This window comes from Drosophila teissieri, chromosome 2L, assembly GCF_016746235.2.
Source record: "Drosophila teissieri strain GT53w chromosome 2L, Prin_Dtei_1.1, whole genome shotgun sequence".
In the NCBI taxonomy this organism is placed as follows: domain Eukaryota; kingdom Metazoa; phylum Arthropoda; class Insecta; order Diptera; family Drosophilidae; genus Drosophila; species Drosophila teissieri.
In genome coordinates, this window is record NC_053029.1 from 11,439,323 (window position 1) to 11,459,019 (window position 19,697).

The window sequence follows — 19,697 nt, forward strand, 5'->3', positions numbered from 1 at the left end:
CATTTTACATGACCCAGAGAGGCATGTGAATTTTGTTACAGTGTAGCACATCCATCCTGGGCCAGTTCAAATTGCTCGTAAAATCTCGTAGCTCGTGCCATAAAAATCATCGACCTGGAGACTTCTTCCTGATTTTGTTGTGACACAATGCCAGAGGTATGGAGTGGATTTTATGTGCTCGTAACTTGCCCTAATTAAATGCAATTAGTTGGGCCAGCGACCAGCTGGCAGGGCATTTTCTCAATTAGCCAGAAAACTGCATAAAAAATTTATATTCATTTTGTAAGTGTCACAAAAAAAATCATAAAAATAAAACAGAATTTCGGCTACTTTTATGCGATTTTACTTTTGATGCCCTAGAGCGGTTCAGAAGGGGTTTTTCTACCCTCTACCCCTCCAAATTGTGAATTTTCCCTTTGAATGCATTTTCAAGCAAAATACAACGAAGTTTTCTCGGCACGTTTTTTAATGCGTTTTTTATGAATATTTTGGCTTGTTACACGCCTAATGACAGTTGATGTTTAATGGGGAACACACCCCGTGGGCACAAGCTCATAAATCAAGCAAAGCCATTGCCTAGATTTCTAAATGTGCACACGTATAGTACATACATACGAATGTATATTCAAAATCAAAGAAGCATTTTTGCCGCCTCATTGCGGACCTTGACTTGCCCCAAGTCAAAGAAGAGGAGAACCCGCCCTGTCGCCACCTGAGGCGAGGTGAGCCTCACCTTTTAATTAATTAGCTGCAGAATGTGTTGCTCATTTGTTTACCATTCGCCCCCTCAGATTTTCGCCTTACACTCGCTGCATAATTAGACAAAGATGCGCCCCAAATAATGAGTCACGTGCAGTGGCTTAATGCCCCACCCACCTCATGTGCCCACGTGCCATTTAGTGGCTCAAGGTTGCGCCCGAATGAACTCGAATGAACTCTGGACTTCTTGACTCTATCTGGGATAAAAGAAAAACACTTTATTAGAGAATGGGCAGCCACTTTGTGGAAGTCGTCTCTAGCATTCTTGCGAAACTGGTTTGGTGTTAATGAATACAAGAATTCCAACTATTATAAATTCAAAGAAAATAAAAGCGAAGCAGATGTATTTATCGCAGAAGCTCACGATCTTTATATAAAGTCAGCGGCTTTGCTAACTATTAATCTGCAATTATCTGCAGGGGAATAAGAAATAATAATTTCCTCATAATATTGCACACTCCCCGCACACAAAACTAGTTATTCAGATCAAGCAACGCCCTGCACTTTGCAACTCCATTTAAATGCGCTTCCAACCGTTTTCCCAAATGTTTGCCAAAGGAAAATCAACTGGCATGGCATGGCAAACAGCACTTGAGACTTTTCTATCCAAATGGAAATGCGAATTCGTATGGAAGGCACGTTCCGGAGATATGTACATTACCCCATGTGTACCCACACAGCCATGGAAGTTCATGATGCCGAGCATATTTACTTGCGGCTGCCAGGTCATAATTGAGCGCAAATTTCCATTTCACATTTGCCATTGCACAAGAATTGGCAGTTTCCGTTTTCGATTAATGAAGCATTAAAAATTCGCTTCACAAAAGATGGCAATGCGGTGATAAAACAACCGCAGAGATAATAGAGCTGCCCGCCGAGGGAAAGTTGATTGCAATCTGTAAAGTGTCCCCTGATTAAGGATCATCCATTCTATTGTCATTCTATTGCGAATATATAGAGCACTTTCCCCGCGGGGGGTTGCAAATCTGTGTGCAAAAAATCGAAATTCGGTTGCAAACTCTCGTTTGCGGATTGTCGATTGTGGAGTGAGATACAATTCACGCTCGAAGGAATTTTGGACAAGCTGCATAATGAACTAGAAGGGGCGCGAGTAGGCGATTGTCTGCACAGAGAAAAAATGATCTCAATGAGCTGTATTTTATTTACTTTGAATTAGTTAACCATTCTGGCAGTTAATGAGTAAACTAAAGGTATATACCAATGCCTGAGTATCAATGGGCTTCACCTAGAGAAGCTAAGGTTTAAAGAGAGATATTTTAATGAACTTGGGACGCGCCTGATTGGTTGGCAGCAAATATATTTTCCTGCGTGCACTTCAACAGCCAAAACATTCGGTTTTCGCTTAACAAATATATCAATATATACAAAACTATTTAAACGATCCATTCTCCGCTGTCAGAGAACGTCGATCCGACCCTCTCCCCTCCCCCTTCCTCCTTCCACCGCACTTCATTAGAAGCCGTAACGTGGGAGCCGCGTCTACCGGCCATATATCAATCTCAATCTCTGTATCTGAGTATCTGTAGGAATATCTATCCGAAAAGTCCAAGCCCAAGAGCCATGGCAAAGCGTGCCAACGGCGGCAAACAACACAAACGTGGCGGCTTAAATGAAATTGGTGCAATTTTGATTGATTTATAATTGAATGTGAATTGTTGATAAGATTATGATAAACGACACATTCACATCTGCGGGTATGGAATGGTATCGTTTGGTTGGTATGGTTAGTATGCCAGCAAGCCCGGCTCGGAGACCGCAAAAAATTATGTGAAAATCGAAAACAGGTTAACCCACTAAAGCCCCTGGAGGTGGATCCGCAGGGGAGTCCACTTCATCGATCGTCCATCGTCCATCGTCGGCGTCGGCGGCATTGCCAATTTGATGGCATTCGCTTCTCGTTTGTCGCCACTCCAAGGGGGCGGAAACCCAGCCAGGGAAAAGCGAGAACTCCTCCTGGAATGCCAAATATTAAATACACTTACTTTTCAAGATTGCAGTAAGTAATACTATCGCATTGCAGTCAATGTAATGGCTTTGAAGTACTAAATATAGATGTTTAAAAACCTTTGAATATTTTTGAAGTATTTGTTTACAAAATATATACCTCCTTCGAAACATAGAGTACTTCAGTAAAATATCGTATCGTTTTTGGTTTCAAAGGCATAATTTTCGTTGCATATCGATGGCGATTTGCATTTTCGTCGCTTTTGTGGCTGGCTTTATGCATAATAAAATCAATAAACGCACATTGCAAACTGCATATCAATGCGGAGTTCGATTCGTATCGCATTTGCTTCAATTGCGAATTCAGTCGCCGGCACAGTGCTCGACAAAAGTCTTGTTTTCGAAGGCGACATTTAATTGCCGGCGATTGGCAATTTTGAAAGGGGCAGGGGGTTTTTGGCGGATTTAGTGCGTGGAGTTGTAATTTTTTTTGTCACTAGGAAATGCAGTTGATGTGAGTTAAGAGCCAAACTGCAGGCCGAGCTTAATTTAAACAGGAAATTATGAATGTTGACTGCAATTTGTTTATGCAGCTGCCGAGTCGGGTGAGACGGGTGAGTCGGGTGAGTCGGTCACCCCCCAAAAACCCCCCTCACTTCCACAGTGACTGAGCAAGATTGGGCGAAAAGTATGGGACGATAAAGTTAATTTACTCTGTCGGTGTCTTGTGTTTGTTCGTTGTTTTGATGGCGAATATTTCACGCTACTTGCAGTTTGCAGTTGCAGTGGCAGCCAGTCGGTCAAAAGGTGCCTCCGATCGGCGTCTGTCATGCATCATTAGCGCTCTCAAAGGCGACCGATCTGGGTCCAATATCCGTGCATATATACAAGTACGTATCTGTATCTATACATACGTATCTATAGTATATCGCCGACAAGCTGCAATGCCCATAATTAGTCATGTGCGTCGCCCGTCAGTCGTGCGCCTGCTGACAGATGTCCTGATCTATTCTTATTGCATATGGACTGCCATAGGACTGCGGCATCGGAACAATAAGAAAATTGCATTCATTGGCAGGGGGTCGCCGAAGGTGGTTAGTCATTGATATGCGCATTTGTGAGCCGCACCTTCAGCATGTGTATCTGGCTCTTTCTTTATGTGGATTCGATTTCTCAGTGGCCTGTCCATTAACAAAGGTTCTGTTCACATGCGGTAAGGGTTACTTATGGCGAATTATCAATGGTTTAAGGTGGGAGTGGTTTCATGCAGTGCCTTTGAAGGGGAATAGAAAGAACTGATGTGCAATTCAAAGCTGCAAAATTGTTACTAATCCCAAATAACTTTACGAAATATATGACCCAAAGTGTAGAGCAAATGAATGGATTAGAATGTCTTAATAATTATATAGATATAAAGAAGTGTGGAGCACAGTCTCAGTCTGCATTTATTGTTAATTTTTCGCCATTTGACGTGTTTTTGCCGATCGCTGTAAAAACTTAATTAGGCGACTCTAAACAATGAGCGCTAATAATCACGGTATTTGGATAATTGATCACCACGCCACTCATGCCTCAAATGTTATGGCTGCAATTTCCTTTTTTTTCGACTTGGCCCCAAATGACGGCACAGTGAACACTCATTAGGCACACGCCAAACCAGCTGGGCACCATTCACCCGACCACTTTTTCTCATTATCCGCAGGATGCCACACTTTGTTCAACTATCGCCATCTAATGTCCAGTCCAACCATCTAGCAATCCAGCCATCCAACAGTCCAACAGCCAATTAATTACCCTCGAGAAACAAAAAGTCACTAAATCATTTTGAACTTGACATTCGGTGCGAGGCGAATGCAAATGCAAATCCACATTCACATCCACATCCACATCCATGTCCACATCCAAATGTCTGCCTTTCGACTCCAGGTGAGGCAATTAACGAGGGGGCCCGAGGCAAAAATCGCAGAGGTGTCGCCTATGGTTGGCCTCTGAAACTGGTCAACCGGCTGGAGACTTTTTCACGAAGGATGTTAGAAAACTATATCGCTGCGCAACATGATTTAATGAGTATTTATGCAAATGATCAGGCCAAATGTGTCCGACACTCCACTCTCCAGCAGAAGGCAGTTGTAACTTTCGGTGTTATCCTTCGAGCATCCTGTACCGGGCTCGTAAATCATTCACCTCAGCACCACGTGTGTTTGCATATGTGACGAGGGGTGGTGTGTGGGCCCACAGATCGATTCAAAAGGGAAAACAGCCTGGACCAAGCCGAAAACCAAACCCAAAAACCTACAAACAAAGGAGACGGAGGGACGGCGGCCGTTGACACTTTTGGCTGCAATCAGGCGTAAAAAGATGCTGCCCAAAAGCAATTTTCACTTTTGGTTTATCGGTTTTTGTTTGCGTTTTTCCTTTGCGAATCGATGGGCAGCAATACAAAGAGATCAGGGGAACTGGCAACTGGAAACTGGCAACTGGAGGGAACTGGGAGGGTCCCGTCGTCAATGCTGCAACAATGCGACACAATTTCGGCATCAAAACCGAAGAAAGGTGCAGTTTGAACTTTGAAATACCCCATCAATACAGTACCTTTAACTCTAAGAACATATAGCATATTTTAAAACTCTTCAGGAAGATGTGTGAGTGTAGGCTTAATTTTCTAGAATTATTTTAAAGATATCCATCCCGACCAAGTTTTGAGTTTGCCCTCAATGCTTCTCTTGCTGGGTGTATCATTTGTCTGGTCCGATGCACGGATGAGTGGTCAGACACCCAAGCCGCAGTGACAATCTCCATGGAGCTTCCCTCCGGCGTCCCTTTTGCGACTTGGCTCCGTGCTCATGCGGTTGCCTTCTGGCTGCTTATTGATTTTGGTCAAGTTTTGTCTTCGTGCTGCGGTCGCTTCGGGCGGTGAAATCAATTGGAAAATGCGCTTAATGATTTTCCAAGATTTGTGCTCTTGCTCTAATGGCTAAACTGTACTTTGGAGTGGGCCATTGGGTAAGAGGGATTGCTCAGAAATCGCCCATTTCGCCACACCCATTTCCTCGTACAGCCGCACAGGAATGCAGATAGAAATTTAATAGGGCTAAACGATGGCAGATGGGTTAGCTTCTTGCAGAAAAGCAGAAAAGGGGGTTGCACCTTTAAAACGATACAAAATGTGCAAATGTTTTGTCCGCATTCCACTTCCCATTTCGCTGCTGGCACAATTATGTCAACTTCTTGAACCGATCCTTAAGGTTCACCTCCTAGTTCACAATTCAGGGCGGAAGTGTGCGCCGCCTGCAATTTGAAAACGATCAAGCGTAACTCGGATGCAATGAGCCCAGTAATTATGGGTGCTCCTAAAGACGCTTCACTGCGGGATATTCGAGGCATATTCGAGGGGTGAAGAACCCTTCTGGGGTCGCAGGATCTGCTGGGGTAAGTATCTTGGAATGATCTTCAAGGATACGGGTTGCCGATAGACATCTTCGGTCTGTAACCCAATGCACAAAGCATTGCACTCGGCGCTTCTGATGCATTGCAAAATAGTATTGCATTTTTTATTACACTCTTAATCCTTAGGCATCTACGAACTCCCACTGTGTCCTTTATTTCGCTAAATACAATGCAGTAGTTAAAACCACTTAAAGTTTTCAATACGAAGTATATTGTTATGTTTCTTAGGCATTTTTCCCTTCTCTGTAATATAACCATCATTTATGAAATCTTATTTGAAATAGTAATGGTTCATTGTTCACCAGAACTGTAACCAACTGGAAACTTAAAACTTCCTATAGACCCAAAATTAATTACAAAATTTTCAATTACTGCGATGGCCAACCCGCTGGTCAGAGATAGCAAGACATTCTAATGCTCACATATGGCCCAAAGTCGGCTCCCACACACGGCTAAACACACTGGTAGCCCTGGGATGTTGGCCCACTTAGAAGGGAGGCCATTACAAGCGACTACATTAACAATATTGGCAGTGACCCGGCTCAAGGATAGGGAAAGGTCCAGCGCCCAAAAGGGCACTAAGCATGGAAATTATGCGTGTCCATTCGGTGTTTGGAACTCTGCCTAATGCCACTCTATTTAATTTTAAGGGCCAAGGTGAAAGAGCTTTTAAAGTGAATGAATTTTTGTTTGGTTTTAAATTTCCGCTTAGTTCTGTTGGCGTTTTAGTTTTCGGGGCGTTTTTCGGCACGCGCCCGGAAAACGTTTAGCACCTTTTTCCCCTGAATGATTTGGAGATGAAAGTTTCAGATTGGCAGAGACGATTAATATCACTTAATTAAGGTGAAAATGTAGATGCCTGACAGCTGTCAAAAGCGTATGAAACGTATCGAATGGCAGCAGACCAACGACAAAAAAGAGAAAAGAGTAGTAAACTACAGGAAATCAAATATCATTTTTTTATCCCTATTTTTCGGGCAGTTTTTTCGGGTGGTTTTTCGTCTTCGCCCAATTGCCCAATGTTGGGATTAGGGATTGTGCCGAAAACATATATTAATAGTCTCTGGGTCCGGAACAATGACAGCAATCAAATCGCATTTGCCGTTATGCCAAAAGCGGATTTTTGATGCCAATCAATCAGAAAAAGAAAAAAAAACGAAAACTCGCTTTTCGGATTGTTTTCCCTTGTTTTCGCCAATCGGTTTTCGCATGATTCTGGGGTGAAATGGTGAAATCAAAGCGCATTTAACTTTTGTGGTTGTGCAGATATTCGGCAGAAGAATGCTCGCAATCTGCCACCACCAGCAGCCCCTAAACGAATATTTTCAACAGAAATGGGCTGTCAGTCGAGGAGTCTAAACTGGAGTTGAGTTTCGGGTAGGAGTTCCTCCAAATGCCACAGACTGCAATTTAATCTGCCTTGACAAGTGTTGTCGCCCCTTGTTGTCTCTCTTAATTTCGGGGCAGCATTATTAAAGCCGGATCTGTTTGTCAAACTCCCTAATACACTTCGCTATACACTAGCCAAAATATTCCATTTCCTTTGGTTCTAAGCAAAGCGAACTTAAAACAGTAGTCACACTTCGTTTCCAGTGTACTGCAGCCAGCTTAGCACACACTCATGGCATAGAGATAATGGACTCCGTAGCATTCACTGCACCACCGAATCGATAACAATGGACTGGTTAATTGAATTGCCCAAACCAAATGGTCTCGGTCTTTTGAATGCGTGGGCCGTACTGACCAATGACCAAGGTTGTTGTTGTGCAATAATGTCCCGACTTTAATTGTATCGATTTCATTTGAATTTCGTTAGAGCATTGTCCGTATAAGTATATGAACATATGAGTATACGAGTGTATGTTTATGGCTTTCGAAAGTAGCGAACAATGAAAATTATATGTTTTCTGTACTGCCTTTATGTTCCTGACAAGGTTAGTCGGTGCGAAGATGGAAAAGATTAATTGCTTGGAACAGTTTTCAAAATAATGAGTACCAAACTGAGTACCCAATTTCAAGTTACCACGTTAATCGTTTATGCTACTCACATCTTAAACTTTATTCATTGCAAAAATACAATTTTCAGGCGCATAAAAATAGGTAAACAACTCTAAACACTAGACAACTTAGGCACTAACAAAGATTTACAAATACATCATTTATCATACATATAGCGAGCGAAGAAAATACAAGTGGAGAGTAGAGACATAATAGAGACATAAATAAACATAGATACAAGATACATCACTCTACGACTTGGGCTTTCGACTTCGATTGGGCGTGGTCCTCAACGGACGCCGTGTACTGGTCACCGCAGCTGTGGTTGTGGCTGCTGAGCTGGTCTCCGGTGGTGCCGATGATGATGTTGTGGGTGGTGGTGCAGTGGTCGAGGTGGTGCGTAGCCTACTTGGGCGCTCCCGATATACGCACATTAGTTCGTCGGCGGCATCGGGACAATCAATTTGCTGCAGGAAGTACGTACCAAATTATGTTGCAAATAAGTATTCTTTATCGTTTCATTTAATTGCAATTATGATCGTTTGTATTTGGTAGATGTTTTTGGAAAATGGGAAAACTTAAAGGTTTTGAACTTATCTCACCTTATCGCACAATTGACTGACAGTGATGCACTTGCCACTCACACAACGCAGCTCGTGGGGCGGACAACCTCCAGAGGAAGTGGCCACCTCGTAGGGATTGGGCTTTGATGTGGGTGGATTAATTGGACTTGAAGAGGTGCTGCTGATGCTGGGAGTACTGGTGGTGCTACTGGTGGTGGTACTGGTGGTGGTACTTGTGGTGGTGCTTGTGGCTCTTTCGCGCTGCTGAGCCAAAGCTGAACTGGGAATCGCACTTGCTGTTCTGGCCGCTGGAGTTGTGGGTGCTGACACGCTGAATTTCACAGAAGTTCGATTGGCTCGCTGGGAATACTTGAACTTGTTCTCCGAATCACTGGTCATCATTATCTCCTTGCTGTCACGAAAGTTCACTGAGAGCAAATGTTGCGAGAAACACATAGGAAATATATTAACATAATATTTAAACACACAAATGCAACTCTTTACACTCTAAACTTATTTGAAGCCTTAGTAATGAATTTTTTAGTATATAACAAATTGATTTGGCTTGTCACCTTACCAAATCCTTTAGGTCCTCCAGCACCTTCCTCCGCACTAGAATTTACTGGAGGCGCAGGCGCAGCCACCTGGTGGATCTGGAACTTGGTCTCCGTGCCCGCATCCTCATCGGTGGTGGCCGTGATGTACGTGTATACTTTGTCATTCGTCTCGTTGGGCGATAGGAAGCTGGCATAGGAAAACACCCGCGGAAAGGCATTCAGTTCAGACTCATCGAATGGGGCCAAATCGCCAGAGCCATACTCATCGCAGTCTTGTTCATCGCTGCCATCTAAGCAGTCCACATTTTGATCGCATCGATACTTCTCGACGAGACACTTTTCATTCGAACGGCAGCGGAACTCGTCCGTTTCGCAAACCAAACATTGCTCATCCTCATCCTCGCCTCCCAGGCAATCCTTGATCTTGTCGCACTGCCAGTTCTGGGGAATGCAGCTGCCATCATGGCACTGGAACTCGTTTCCGTAGCAGTAATCACGTCGCCTTGTGGGATCCTCGCACTTGTGGCTCTCATGGGCGTCGGGATACAGGTTGCAGTCGAAGAGCTCGCCCAGGATATCCGAGTTGTAAATCGCTATGGAACAGGCCTCCAAAATAGCTAAGAAGTTGCCAAAGCAAAATAGCAAGATATTCAATGTATAGTTTATATATATGAGAATTATTCTTATTGCGTTGTAATATTGTCGTATTAATGTCAGAGAAACTAAGTTGAATAGCATTTCCCTATATGTATATACATATATGTACATTTGTTCTATCTTACCCTTGCAGATGCGACGACAAGGAGGCAGCTGCCCGATGTGCAGAGGTCGACACTCGGGTTCCAGGGCGCCACAAATGAACTCAGCCGCCCTGGAGGAGCAATTGGCCCGGATGAGCGTCTCGTAGGCCGCCATGGATGTGGCGTCCCGCGGTGCCGCACCCTCGCGGTTGTAGGTGAGATCGTAGTCGAGCACTCCCTGGCACATGGGCAGCATGGTCGACTGGCAGCCACTGTTCGTCGTCGAGGGGGTGGTCAAGGCCATCGCCTCTGTGGGCCGCCCACTGGCCGACAGGGGGGGTGGAAGGGTGGGGGACACCCGGGTCAGGGGAGTCTCGTTGCCAGCGGGAGTCGCCTGGGGTTTGTGCAGTAACTGCAAAATAAAGTAGTGGGATAGGTGATAATTATGTGACAGGCATCACAGATTTGGTTGGGAAAAAACAAGAAAGTTAAAGGTGCACTGTAGTGCTAAAGTACAAAACTGTAGCTCTAACTTACTTCTTTGAGCAACTGCAGCATTCGCTTGTCCTGCTCGATGGGAACCCCAAAGCTGTTCTGATGCCCGGAGGTGAATCGTATGCTGTCCGCCGGCAGCAAGGTGTCATCGTAGTCGCCATCCCCATCGCCATCCTCGCCTTCAGCCTCTGGGTCTCCATCGTCACCAAATGCTATTTCAGGCAGCTCCGTGCTCTCGTCACTGTCGTCCGTGTCTTCGAGTCGTGTGGTTTCCTGGGGCGACTTTTCGGTGGAGCTGGTGGTTTCCTCATCCCAGGCCTCGTGGCTGCTGGAGGTCGTGGATGTCAAAGTGGCTTCATAGCGACGCTGGAGGAATTTGGCTCTAGCCACGCTGACATCGTGAAGCCACAGACAGTAGGTGATCAGTCCGAAAAAGAGCAAGACGCTGGCCACAAATATAATGGGCCACCTCAGGTACTTCCACCTGCACACGCTTCGAGCATAGCCCAACAGCATCCAGGGTGTCGGCTTCTCCGGCCTCTCCAGCTTGCTGTTCAAATAATAATTAGCCGTCAATGGGTACTTGTAGCGTCGAACTTGAAGTTCGGCCAGGGCTTCGGGACTCCCCAGCATTCCAATGTGGTATTTCTGAGTCTCGCTCCAGCACGATTCGCCGCCGGAGGCGCGGGTGTAGTCACTGTGATCTTTCGCAGATCCCTCATTATCATCGTCGTCGATGGTCTGCACCGTGATGTTGAGGCCGTGGGGATATTTGGTGGGCTGACGTCTCAATCCGGTGACTGATGAGGTCTCATTCGCAATTGCTTCCAGCTGCTTCTGTTCGGCCATTGTTACCTGAGCTCACCTTTCGAATGGCCCCTCCAAATGTCAATTGCTAAAAGCTACACCGGAAAAGTAATAAAAACTTTGATTAAGGTGGGAGCTATTTAGATCTTTTACAAAATGGTATGATACTTTTTAATATTTTGTTTGTAATTATTTGTAGGGTTTCTTAAATAATAAACGATTTACGATAGTTTCCAGGATTTAACTGAGGCTGCTCGGCTATTTCGCTCAGTGTATCTACCACCATTGCATAACCCGGGGGTAATTCCAAATGTCTAACTGATGTTCAAGAGTCTTCAGTAGATTAGGGCCTCTCTCCTGGAAATCGGGGATTTGCGAAAGGCAATCGAATTGCAGATGAAAATGAAAGTGCCTGGCAATATGCATTTCGGCATTTCCACTACTTGTGGAAAGTTGTCAACCGAGCCGAGAGATTGCTGATCTTCAATCTGTTGCTTCAATTAAGCCTCATTAATTCCACTGAAGAAAAACCGCAAGCAATCAAGAAGCAGATGCTGCAATTTCATTTGGATTTTCCCAAGCTTTTTGCGGCGATAAATAATCATACATATTATGGTTGTAAATACGATGAGCATACGTATGTATGTGCCGAGAAGCCCCAAATGTATTGGCCAATAGTTTAGAAAAATTGAAATGCGAATTGCATTGGGCAAGAGATCGCCGGCAAGTGGCTGCTTCTGCAGCGGTAAGTTCACATAAAGTTGCAGATACACAAAAGCCAGCGGAAAACTCGTTAGCCGGAAAAACGAAGAGCAAGCGAAGCAACCAAAACCATGGCAATAATAGTTGGAAATAAGCTGGCGAGTCTGGCGAATCTAGTGGATCTGGTGGATCTGACTGACACGAAGAATAGATGCCCTGGGAGCGGTTATTATAAATGGGAATGCGCCAATGCTGGAAATTGGATACGAGAAAATGTCAAATAAAATGGTAGCTGCCACACAACGGCATTCCTTACTTTATGTGCAATATACACTTTTTCGCAATATTTATTTTCACAGAGGGCAAACACATTATAATATTGCCAATAAATTATATCTCTAAGTAAATTTATTGTAAAGGCATTTATGTAGGTAAGGATATATGTAAATATATATATTTTGGCAGCGAATCAAACTAAAGTGTTTTCCTGCAAGCATTGATTGGTTTAAGGGTATTCCTAGAAGAGTTTTCCTACTTAAGACGTCACTCGGTGTTATGCACTCGAGTTACTACGAATTTTTACCATTTTCCCCTGGGTTGGCATTACGAGTGCGATGATCAAAAGGCGCTTGAGCTTGGCGGCCACAGTTGGCTGAGTGTCGAGTGCTGAAGTGTTTTGTTTGTACATATATACATAACATACATATATATATATTTCTTGGTTTTGGTTCAGACAACTCCAGCCGGGATCTTGCTCCTCTTGCTCCAACTGCTGGCCAACTGGTGCTAGTGACCTTTTCACTTTTGATTTCGTTGCTGCCTGACTGCCTCTGTCTGCCTGCTGCCAAGTTGCAAGTAACCAAGTTGTCCAGATTTCATGTTGCCTCAAGTGTTGCGGCTTCTTGTCGGGAAGCTCGAGAGGCGGAGTCTGCGGCACAGAGCAAAATGTAACACAAGATGTATCTCTTGTAATCTTGTAATATGGACAGCATAATTAAGCTTTAAAGACGATCTATTGAGTCTACTGTCAATTGTATACCTTTGCTTTATATGCTTTTCTTTGATTTACAATGGCATACATTGTATGTGCTCGCCCTCATCTTATTGAATTGCGATTCTGATTGTTTTCACTGTAAGCATTGCAATTAAGTAATATTTCTCTGAGTACATCAACATCTGCTCTGCCGTTCGTTGGCCGATTAATGAGCTGCAGGCCGGCACTCCACGCTCCCGCCTCTTCAACTCCTCTCAGGTGTGCAAAATCTTTTACTCATTTTTTTGGTTGGCCAGGTTATTAAGCGTTTCGCTGGCGGCTTTTAAGATTTGGCTAAGGTCAGTCGAGTGGTGGAAAATGCTAGTCAAGCCAGGCGAACAATCGACAGAAAGGTCATAACAGCAATTGACGGAGTGCCGCAAAGAACCTTGCTTTAGGGTCGAGACTCGGATTGGAACGGGTGTAACCAAAGATCACGGGGAAGCTGAGTAAGGTGGGTCCAAAGTGTCTGCGGTGAATGTGGAGTACTTGGGAGCTTGGTGGTTTTTCAGGCATACTTAACGACCGATGAGCATGTGAGACTGCGTGGGAAATGAGGTAATCTAAGTACAAAGCGGGCATTTTCGGTGGTTGGCAGATCCGCGATCTCCTCTCAATTACAGCCTCAGTTTTGTTTCCAAGTCACGCACCTATCTAGATCTTTGGCAACCCGTCTAATTAGCAACTGTAGCTGCATTCGATATCTGTATCTGTATCTGTATCTGTATCTGAGTGGCTGTATCTGGGGCCGAAATGCACTTCCAGGCATTGTTCAATCGCTCGTTTGGCCAGCCATTAGAACACCTTTGGGCAATGCAATGGTATGCCTCAATGCCCAGCTCTGTACTTGGGGCCCTCTCTAGTGCAATCTTCAATTGGCTGAACATGCATACACATAGGTGCATATATATCGGTTGCCCAACGCCGTATAATTTTGTTTGGTTTGTGTGGCTTTGATGTTGGTCATTTCACACGTCGAACAAGAACGAAACTAGCTTGGATTACACTGGCAAAAACTGTATACTGTATGGTAATACTGGTTAAATATTTTAGGGCTCTCCACTATTCTTTATGGTCAAGAAAGCTATCGGCAGAGTGGCTTTTTCCAAGTGCATGACTCGCATTCCTGGCCAGGTAAATTGCATTGAAACATTGCAGCATCCACCATCGAATGCCAGCTTATAAGTTAAGTCATTTTCCGACTCGGAGCTGTGCAGCAAATGCAACTGCAACCGCACAGTTCAAAGTTATTTTGTTCAAATAAATTGTTTATGCTTTTCGATTTTATTTTGCTTCGGCCGCAGTACGTGCCATGCGATGTTTTTCTGTGCGAGGTGAGCCAGCATAGCCAGCGACTCTCCAGTCCAGTCCAAGTGCGATTGGAAGTCAGAGTCTGGGTCTAAAGCCAAAGCTAAAGCTGAATGTGAATCTGAATTCGTATCTGTATCTGAAACTATGTGAAGCTGAGGCCAGCTGCCTTCCGAAGCAGTTAGCGGGTGGATTATGGCAGTTAGACACTGCGATTATGGCCTTACATGAGCATGCAACTTGCTACAGTTTGGCTGGCTAAGTTCTGAGTCACATTTGGCGAACAGAACAGAAGATCAAGAGGAGCTGCGCAGCCAGGTTATGACAACCAGCGATCGGTCGTGTTTGGGTCGAGGTGGACTGGGCTGATTAGATGACAGTGAAGTCAATAGATTCCAAAGATTCAGACCGATTAAGCCATCGATCATTGTTGACATTTGAACAGATCGTGGGCGGATAAATGCCCGTCTGGTATTTAATTGACAGTTGATCCATGGATCCATGGCGAGGTACAATACAATCTCCTGTTCTTTCAACTGGCTGCTCATTACCGAATAAACAACTTTAATTACTTTTCCATTGTATTACGTACTTTGGCACTTTTTGTTAGGCGATCGCAAAAACTGATCAGTCATGGTTTTGCGAATTCTCTTTAAATTTTATTTCCAATTATTGTTTATGATCATGATACTTATTAAGTTAACGACCTGTACTCAAAAGTTTTAACAACTGTATTGATTACTTCACTCTGCCCATAATCCTTGGAACTCAATTATTTTTGTTATTCTTAGGAAATATTTTATATACATTACTTCATTTACTCCAGCTTATCGAGTATTTTAGAAAGTTTCTAATTCTTAAACATTTATTATTACATAGATTGTGCCTTGCTCTTACGAGCTAAATCATAATAGCTTTTAAACTTCCAATGATCAGACAGCGTTAAAGTGATGTCAGAGTTCTCCAGCCATCTCCATTATCATAATTTGTTAGCATTGAAATAGTCTTAGAAACTTCTTATGATCACTCAACTGAGAAATGATCTCAGAAACCGTCTGCTGCCAACCACTATAAGCATTTAGCGCCTTAAAGAAGATCTTAGAATGGCTCATCGACTAGTTTCTCGACTACTAATAACTCGTTGATATTAACGCACATCTAAGGATCGGCAATATATGGACTTATTCCTTCTGACTCTAAGACAAGAGCTGCATTTAAATCTGCCTGTCATCGGAGCAATTATTTTATCAATCAGGCCTACGAGAGATCTCCACATCTGCACAATCATCAAGCGCCAGACTGCGAGTTCTGGTTTTGTGAGTGCTTCACCTGTTTGCTCATTTGCATACATTTGTAATTAATGTAGCTACCAGATTTTCAGATTTTTATTTCACACCAGCAAACACCCATTCAATGACGATGATCATAGCTCACACGAGAACCGCACTTTTGTCACTTTTCCACGCTTTTCAGATTCACTTTGCGGTCGAGTTTTTATTGTTTTTTTTATTTATTTATATTGTTGCAGGGCAACCGCGAATGTTTATGGATATGCGAATGTGAGTGCTCGACATTCATGTTATGTTAATCAATGTTGATTGCAACTTTATTTCGCCTTTTTCGCTTCTATTTTTCGTCTTTAATTAAAAGTGCAAACTTCAAAATTAATTAAAGTGACTTTGGTTTGGGTTTGTACATGGCAATTTGAGCTTGTTGCTCTGTAATTACGAGCGTCTTAATTTGCATAAAAATTTCGTTTGGCAAGCATTTGTCGGGCATTTTCTGCACGCCAATAATTGTGGTATCTTGTATTGTTGTATCTTTTTCATAAAGGATTTTTCGCAAATCTCAGAGTTTGTTCTCAGTAATTTTTCCAGACTGAACACACACAACACTCAATCAATCACAAATAATTTTTACAATTAATCACCCAAAATGAAAAACTCACGCTTTGCACTTGTCGTTAATTTTCAAAGATGATTGAAACCCGCGTTTTTTATGAGCCGCATCCGCGCGATCGGCTGCCAAAAAACCGACTGAAAGATAAATACCTCGACTGAAGAAGCCAAAAATCCAAAGCTTCTCTTTCGGATTCTTCTGAAAGAGTCCAACACGAAGCTCACCTCAACTCGGCTTGGCTTTCGGTTTCGATTTGATTTCGCTTTCGAGCTCAAGCCGCGGATCGGGTCTCAAATCACCGGCACTTCGAGTTTCTCTCTTAAAACCAGCTTTTGAAGCACTCTTAAAATGCAGTTTTACTCTTTTTTCGCATCGAACGTTAGGAGTCATTGGTTCAGTGTGTCGCCAGCGGTTTTTCCTTTAGTTTATTTTTGGCTTTGCAGCCAATACTTTAATGGCTCTTTGCAACGTGACGTTTAAGTTATGATGAGATCGTTTCGCCTGACTTTTATGCGATCGTATGTATGTATCATATGTATATATGTATGGAATGGAGCGTGCCCAGGGGCTGTAAAGAATGTTTTAATGCTGGAGTTGTGACAAAAAAACTGTCGTTACCGGTTGGTTGTTGGTTTTGTGCAGCTTTTCTGGGATCGTTGGGGCTGAGGTTTCTGCAATTGGCTTATGGAAATTTCGCACATGTGGGTGACGGCTTCAGCATCGAAGTGGGTTAAGTGGATGCAGCAGATGAGTCATGGAATGCCAAAAAAGGTAGAGCCATTTGAAAATACTACGCAGGATGCACAGCAAGAAATCCAAAGTTCTATGATGTATAATGTTTAAAGATACTTTACTAGTTACTTAGCATTATTACAAAAGTGTAATGCAATTCAATAATTAATCTTATTATAATAAGTTGACAACCTTTACTTTGTGATAGGTTTGTTCCTGGCATATATTGTAAAATAAATATAAAAAAAAATAGTGATGGCGATTCTATTTACCATATGTATCACTTATGTATCATTTAACTCTTGTTCTTGGCTTAAGGCCAACATTATTTCCGGTACAGGAACTCAAAATGAAGGTGTACGTAGGTGTAAGATCCTCGCCAAGCGCAAGAAGTTCGTAGTGCCGAAGGACCTTACTGATCAGCGCCTTCATCTGCAGGTTGGCGAATTTCTGGCCTATACAGTTCTTGGGCCCTGCACTAAAAGGAATATACGCTAGAGGCGTATGCGAGGTAGCTTTCATGTCCAGCCATCGTTCCGGCTTGAAGGCCAGGGGATCCGGAAAGTACTCCGGATCTCGGTAGACATAGTAGGGCATTAGTAAAATGCTGGTGTTGCCGGGAATGGTTTTGTCGCCAATGTGCAAGTCCTCGCGAATGTACCTTCCGAGGATGGGAACTGGTGGATGCAAACGCATCGTCTCCTTGATCACGCAGTCGAGATACTTCAGTTCCAGCAACTTGGTTTGGGTCACTGGAGCGTCGGGATCCGTTCCTAGAACAGACAGTAGTTCCTCGTAGATGCACTGCTGGACCTTGGGATGCCTGGATATTGCGTGTAGTGCATGGGACACCCCACTCGTGGTGGTGTCATCTCCTGCGAATATGAAAACGTCCACCTCCTCGCGGATATCCACATCACTCAGGGGCTTGTTGTCGATGGAGGCTTGCAGCAGGATGTCCAGCAAAGTCATCTTGGCCTTACCACCTATTTCTTCGTCTCCCATTACTACAAAATGGATACTGTAATAAGGATAGCTCTGCAATGATTATATTACACGTACTCAGCGGTTTGTAGGTGCCATCAGCCTTGGTGCGCTCCAAAATCGCTCGTCGTTCGCGAATGACCTTGTCAGTGAAGTCCTGCATAATTCCAATGTCCTTTTGCAAGCGGCGATACACCAAAGGAGCCGCCAGCGGAAAAAGCCAGTTATAACGCATCGAAACACTTGCCATGCGTTTTGACTCGATATAAACCACTCTGAAAAAATAATCATTTTTATTGAAGCATGGCTTTCACGGAGAATATACAGCACCTACCTCTTGAGGGCTTTTGTGTAGGGGAAATTTGGGTCGTTCTGAGCATTCACCTGAACACCCATTGCGGACTCTAATAAATAATAATATTAATCAATAAATATATCTGATAATAATAAAATGATTAATTATCAAATACCTGTGGTCACATCAAGGGCTTCCAGCGAAACCAACTTGAATAGGTCCACGCATGTTTTGCCATCAGCCACACTTCTCATTTTCTCCACCATAATCCTACTATTTCTATCCATTATCTCCACGAAGTTTTCGAGGCACTTGAAGTGAAATGCTGGGGCGAGAACCTTTCTGCGAGAAGTCCACTTGTTTCCGGTGCTTAAAAGGAGTCCATCGCCAAGAAATTCACGCAGAAATCGGTAGAGCTTTGCTTTTTCGAGCAGTGTGCTGCTACTCAGAATGGCTTCAAAGTACTTGAGATCCTTTGTGTAGATCAGACACTCGCCTAGAACCCACAGGCGAAAGGTTTTGCCATATTTATCGAAGTAGTCACCAAACCTCTGAATAAAATCTATAGGAGTAAATTTAAATTTGAAATAGGTCTTTGGAAATATATCAAGTAATTTTAAGTATAACTCACTTTCTGGCCTGAAAGTCAAGGCCTGCAGTCCATTGCCCAATATTGGGATCGAAAATGGTCCCGAAATCTTTGACTTCGCAAAGACGCTATTTCTCCATCGTTTGCGTCCTGTATCCCAGACTAAGCTCATGATCAGAACTCCAATACCTAACAATAGCCACATCTTTGGTATTCTTAATGTTACATCCGCTTTATTATAGTTAAGAGACTGATCGCTTGGTTGTGACAGCACCAGTATTTTCACCGCACTGTGGCTTTATATCGAAAGCGAAAAGAATATATTCCGTAACTACTAGTACCTCAACCTTACACAAAAAAAAAACTGGTATAAAAATCGTTATGTATAATATTATATTATTATATAAAAACTTTGTAAAAATGAATATATTATAAAATATTTAAAATAATTTTCTGTTTCTATAGGTTAAAAGCATAAACTAAATATTATTGTCTACATTTGTTAGGTGCAAAAGAAAAGGAAAACACTGTTATTATCATTAGTTTTTGAGAAAGATAAATCTGAAAAATATATTAATTGATTATTAAAATGAATTCCAATGAAATTAGTTTCTATTTTTTCTGAGTGCTTTTACATAAGACTGCTCTCAGACCGACTATAACTAATAATTGTTATAATTATTTAAATTACAAACGCAAGTCTTAAATTACAATAATTAAAATATATTTATATATCACTTTGCATTGACTTAGTTAACAAACTGAACGATGTTTATTAAGAGCACCGCGTGTGCCAGCGCTCGACTTATGCATAAAATATTCCT

At 43.0% G+C, this 19,697-nt stretch overlaps 2 protein-coding genes across 4 annotated transcripts; both read right to left on the reverse strand.

The window, feature by feature from the left end:
- Nucleotides 1-8,267: 8,267 nt before the first annotated feature.
- On the reverse strand, nt 8,268-16,518 carry LOC122625605. 3 transcript variants are annotated; one of them, XM_043805694.1, is made up of 6 exons: nt 16,426-16,518; nt 10,567-11,426; nt 10,072-10,441; nt 9,310-9,906; nt 8,772-9,160; nt 8,268-8,636 (listed from the first exon to the last, which is right to left on the reverse strand). In XM_043805694.1, the coding sequence occupies exons 2-6, from the start codon at nt 11,371-11,373 to the stop codon at nt 8,421-8,423; spliced, it is 2,379 nt and encodes a 792-aa protein (XP_043661629.1). In that variant the 5' UTR covers nt 11,374-11,426; nt 16,426-16,518; the 3' UTR covers nt 8,268-8,420. The 3 variants fall into 3 exon arrangements, with proteins under 3 accessions (XP_043661629.1, XP_043661635.1, XP_043661637.1); XM_043805700.1 differs by lacking the exon at nt 16,426-16,518 and adding an exon at nt 16,323-16,372; XM_043805702.1 differs by lacking the exon at nt 8,268-8,636 and having other exon boundaries at nt 9,049-9,160; nt 9,305-9,906.
- A 708-nt stretch (nt 16,519-17,226) lies between these two features.
- LOC122621103 (probable cytochrome P450 4d21) lies at nt 17,227-19,127 on the reverse strand. Its single transcript, XM_043798860.1, has 5 exons — nt 18,916-19,127; nt 18,460-18,846; nt 18,324-18,393; nt 18,068-18,264; nt 17,227-18,012 (listed from the first exon to the last, which is right to left on the reverse strand). The coding sequence occupies exons 1-5, from the start codon at nt 19,076-19,078 to the stop codon at nt 17,297-17,299; spliced, it is 1,533 nt and encodes a 510-aa protein (XP_043654795.1). The 5' UTR covers nt 19,079-19,127; the 3' UTR covers nt 17,227-17,296.
- Nucleotides 19,128-19,697: the final 570 nt, after the last annotated feature.

Coding starts and splice junctions, on each gene's coding strand:
- LOC122625605 (XM_043805694.1), bottom strand. CDS start 11,373: ATGGCCGAACAGAAGCAGCTGGAAGCAATTGCGAATGAGACCTCATCA. Junction 9,907..10,071: donor TTGTCGTCGCATCTGCAAGG/GTAAGATAGAAC, acceptor GCAACTTCTTAG/CTATTTTGGAGGCCTGTTCC. Junction 9,161..9,309: donor TGGAGGACCTAAAGGATTTG/GTAAGGTGACAA, acceptor ATTTGCTCTCAG/TGAACTTTCGTGACAGCAAG.
- LOC122621103 (XM_043798860.1), bottom strand. CDS start 19,078: ATGTGGCTATTGTTAGGTATTGGAGTTCTGATCATGAGCTTAGTCTGG. Junction 18,847..18,915: donor CTTGACTTTCAGGCCAGAAA/GTGAGTTATACT, acceptor TTACTCCTATAG/ATTTTATTCAGAGGTTTGGT. Junction 18,013..18,067: donor TGGCACCTACAAACCGCTGA/GTACGTGTAATA, acceptor TCCATTTTGTAG/TAATGGGAGACGAAGAAATA.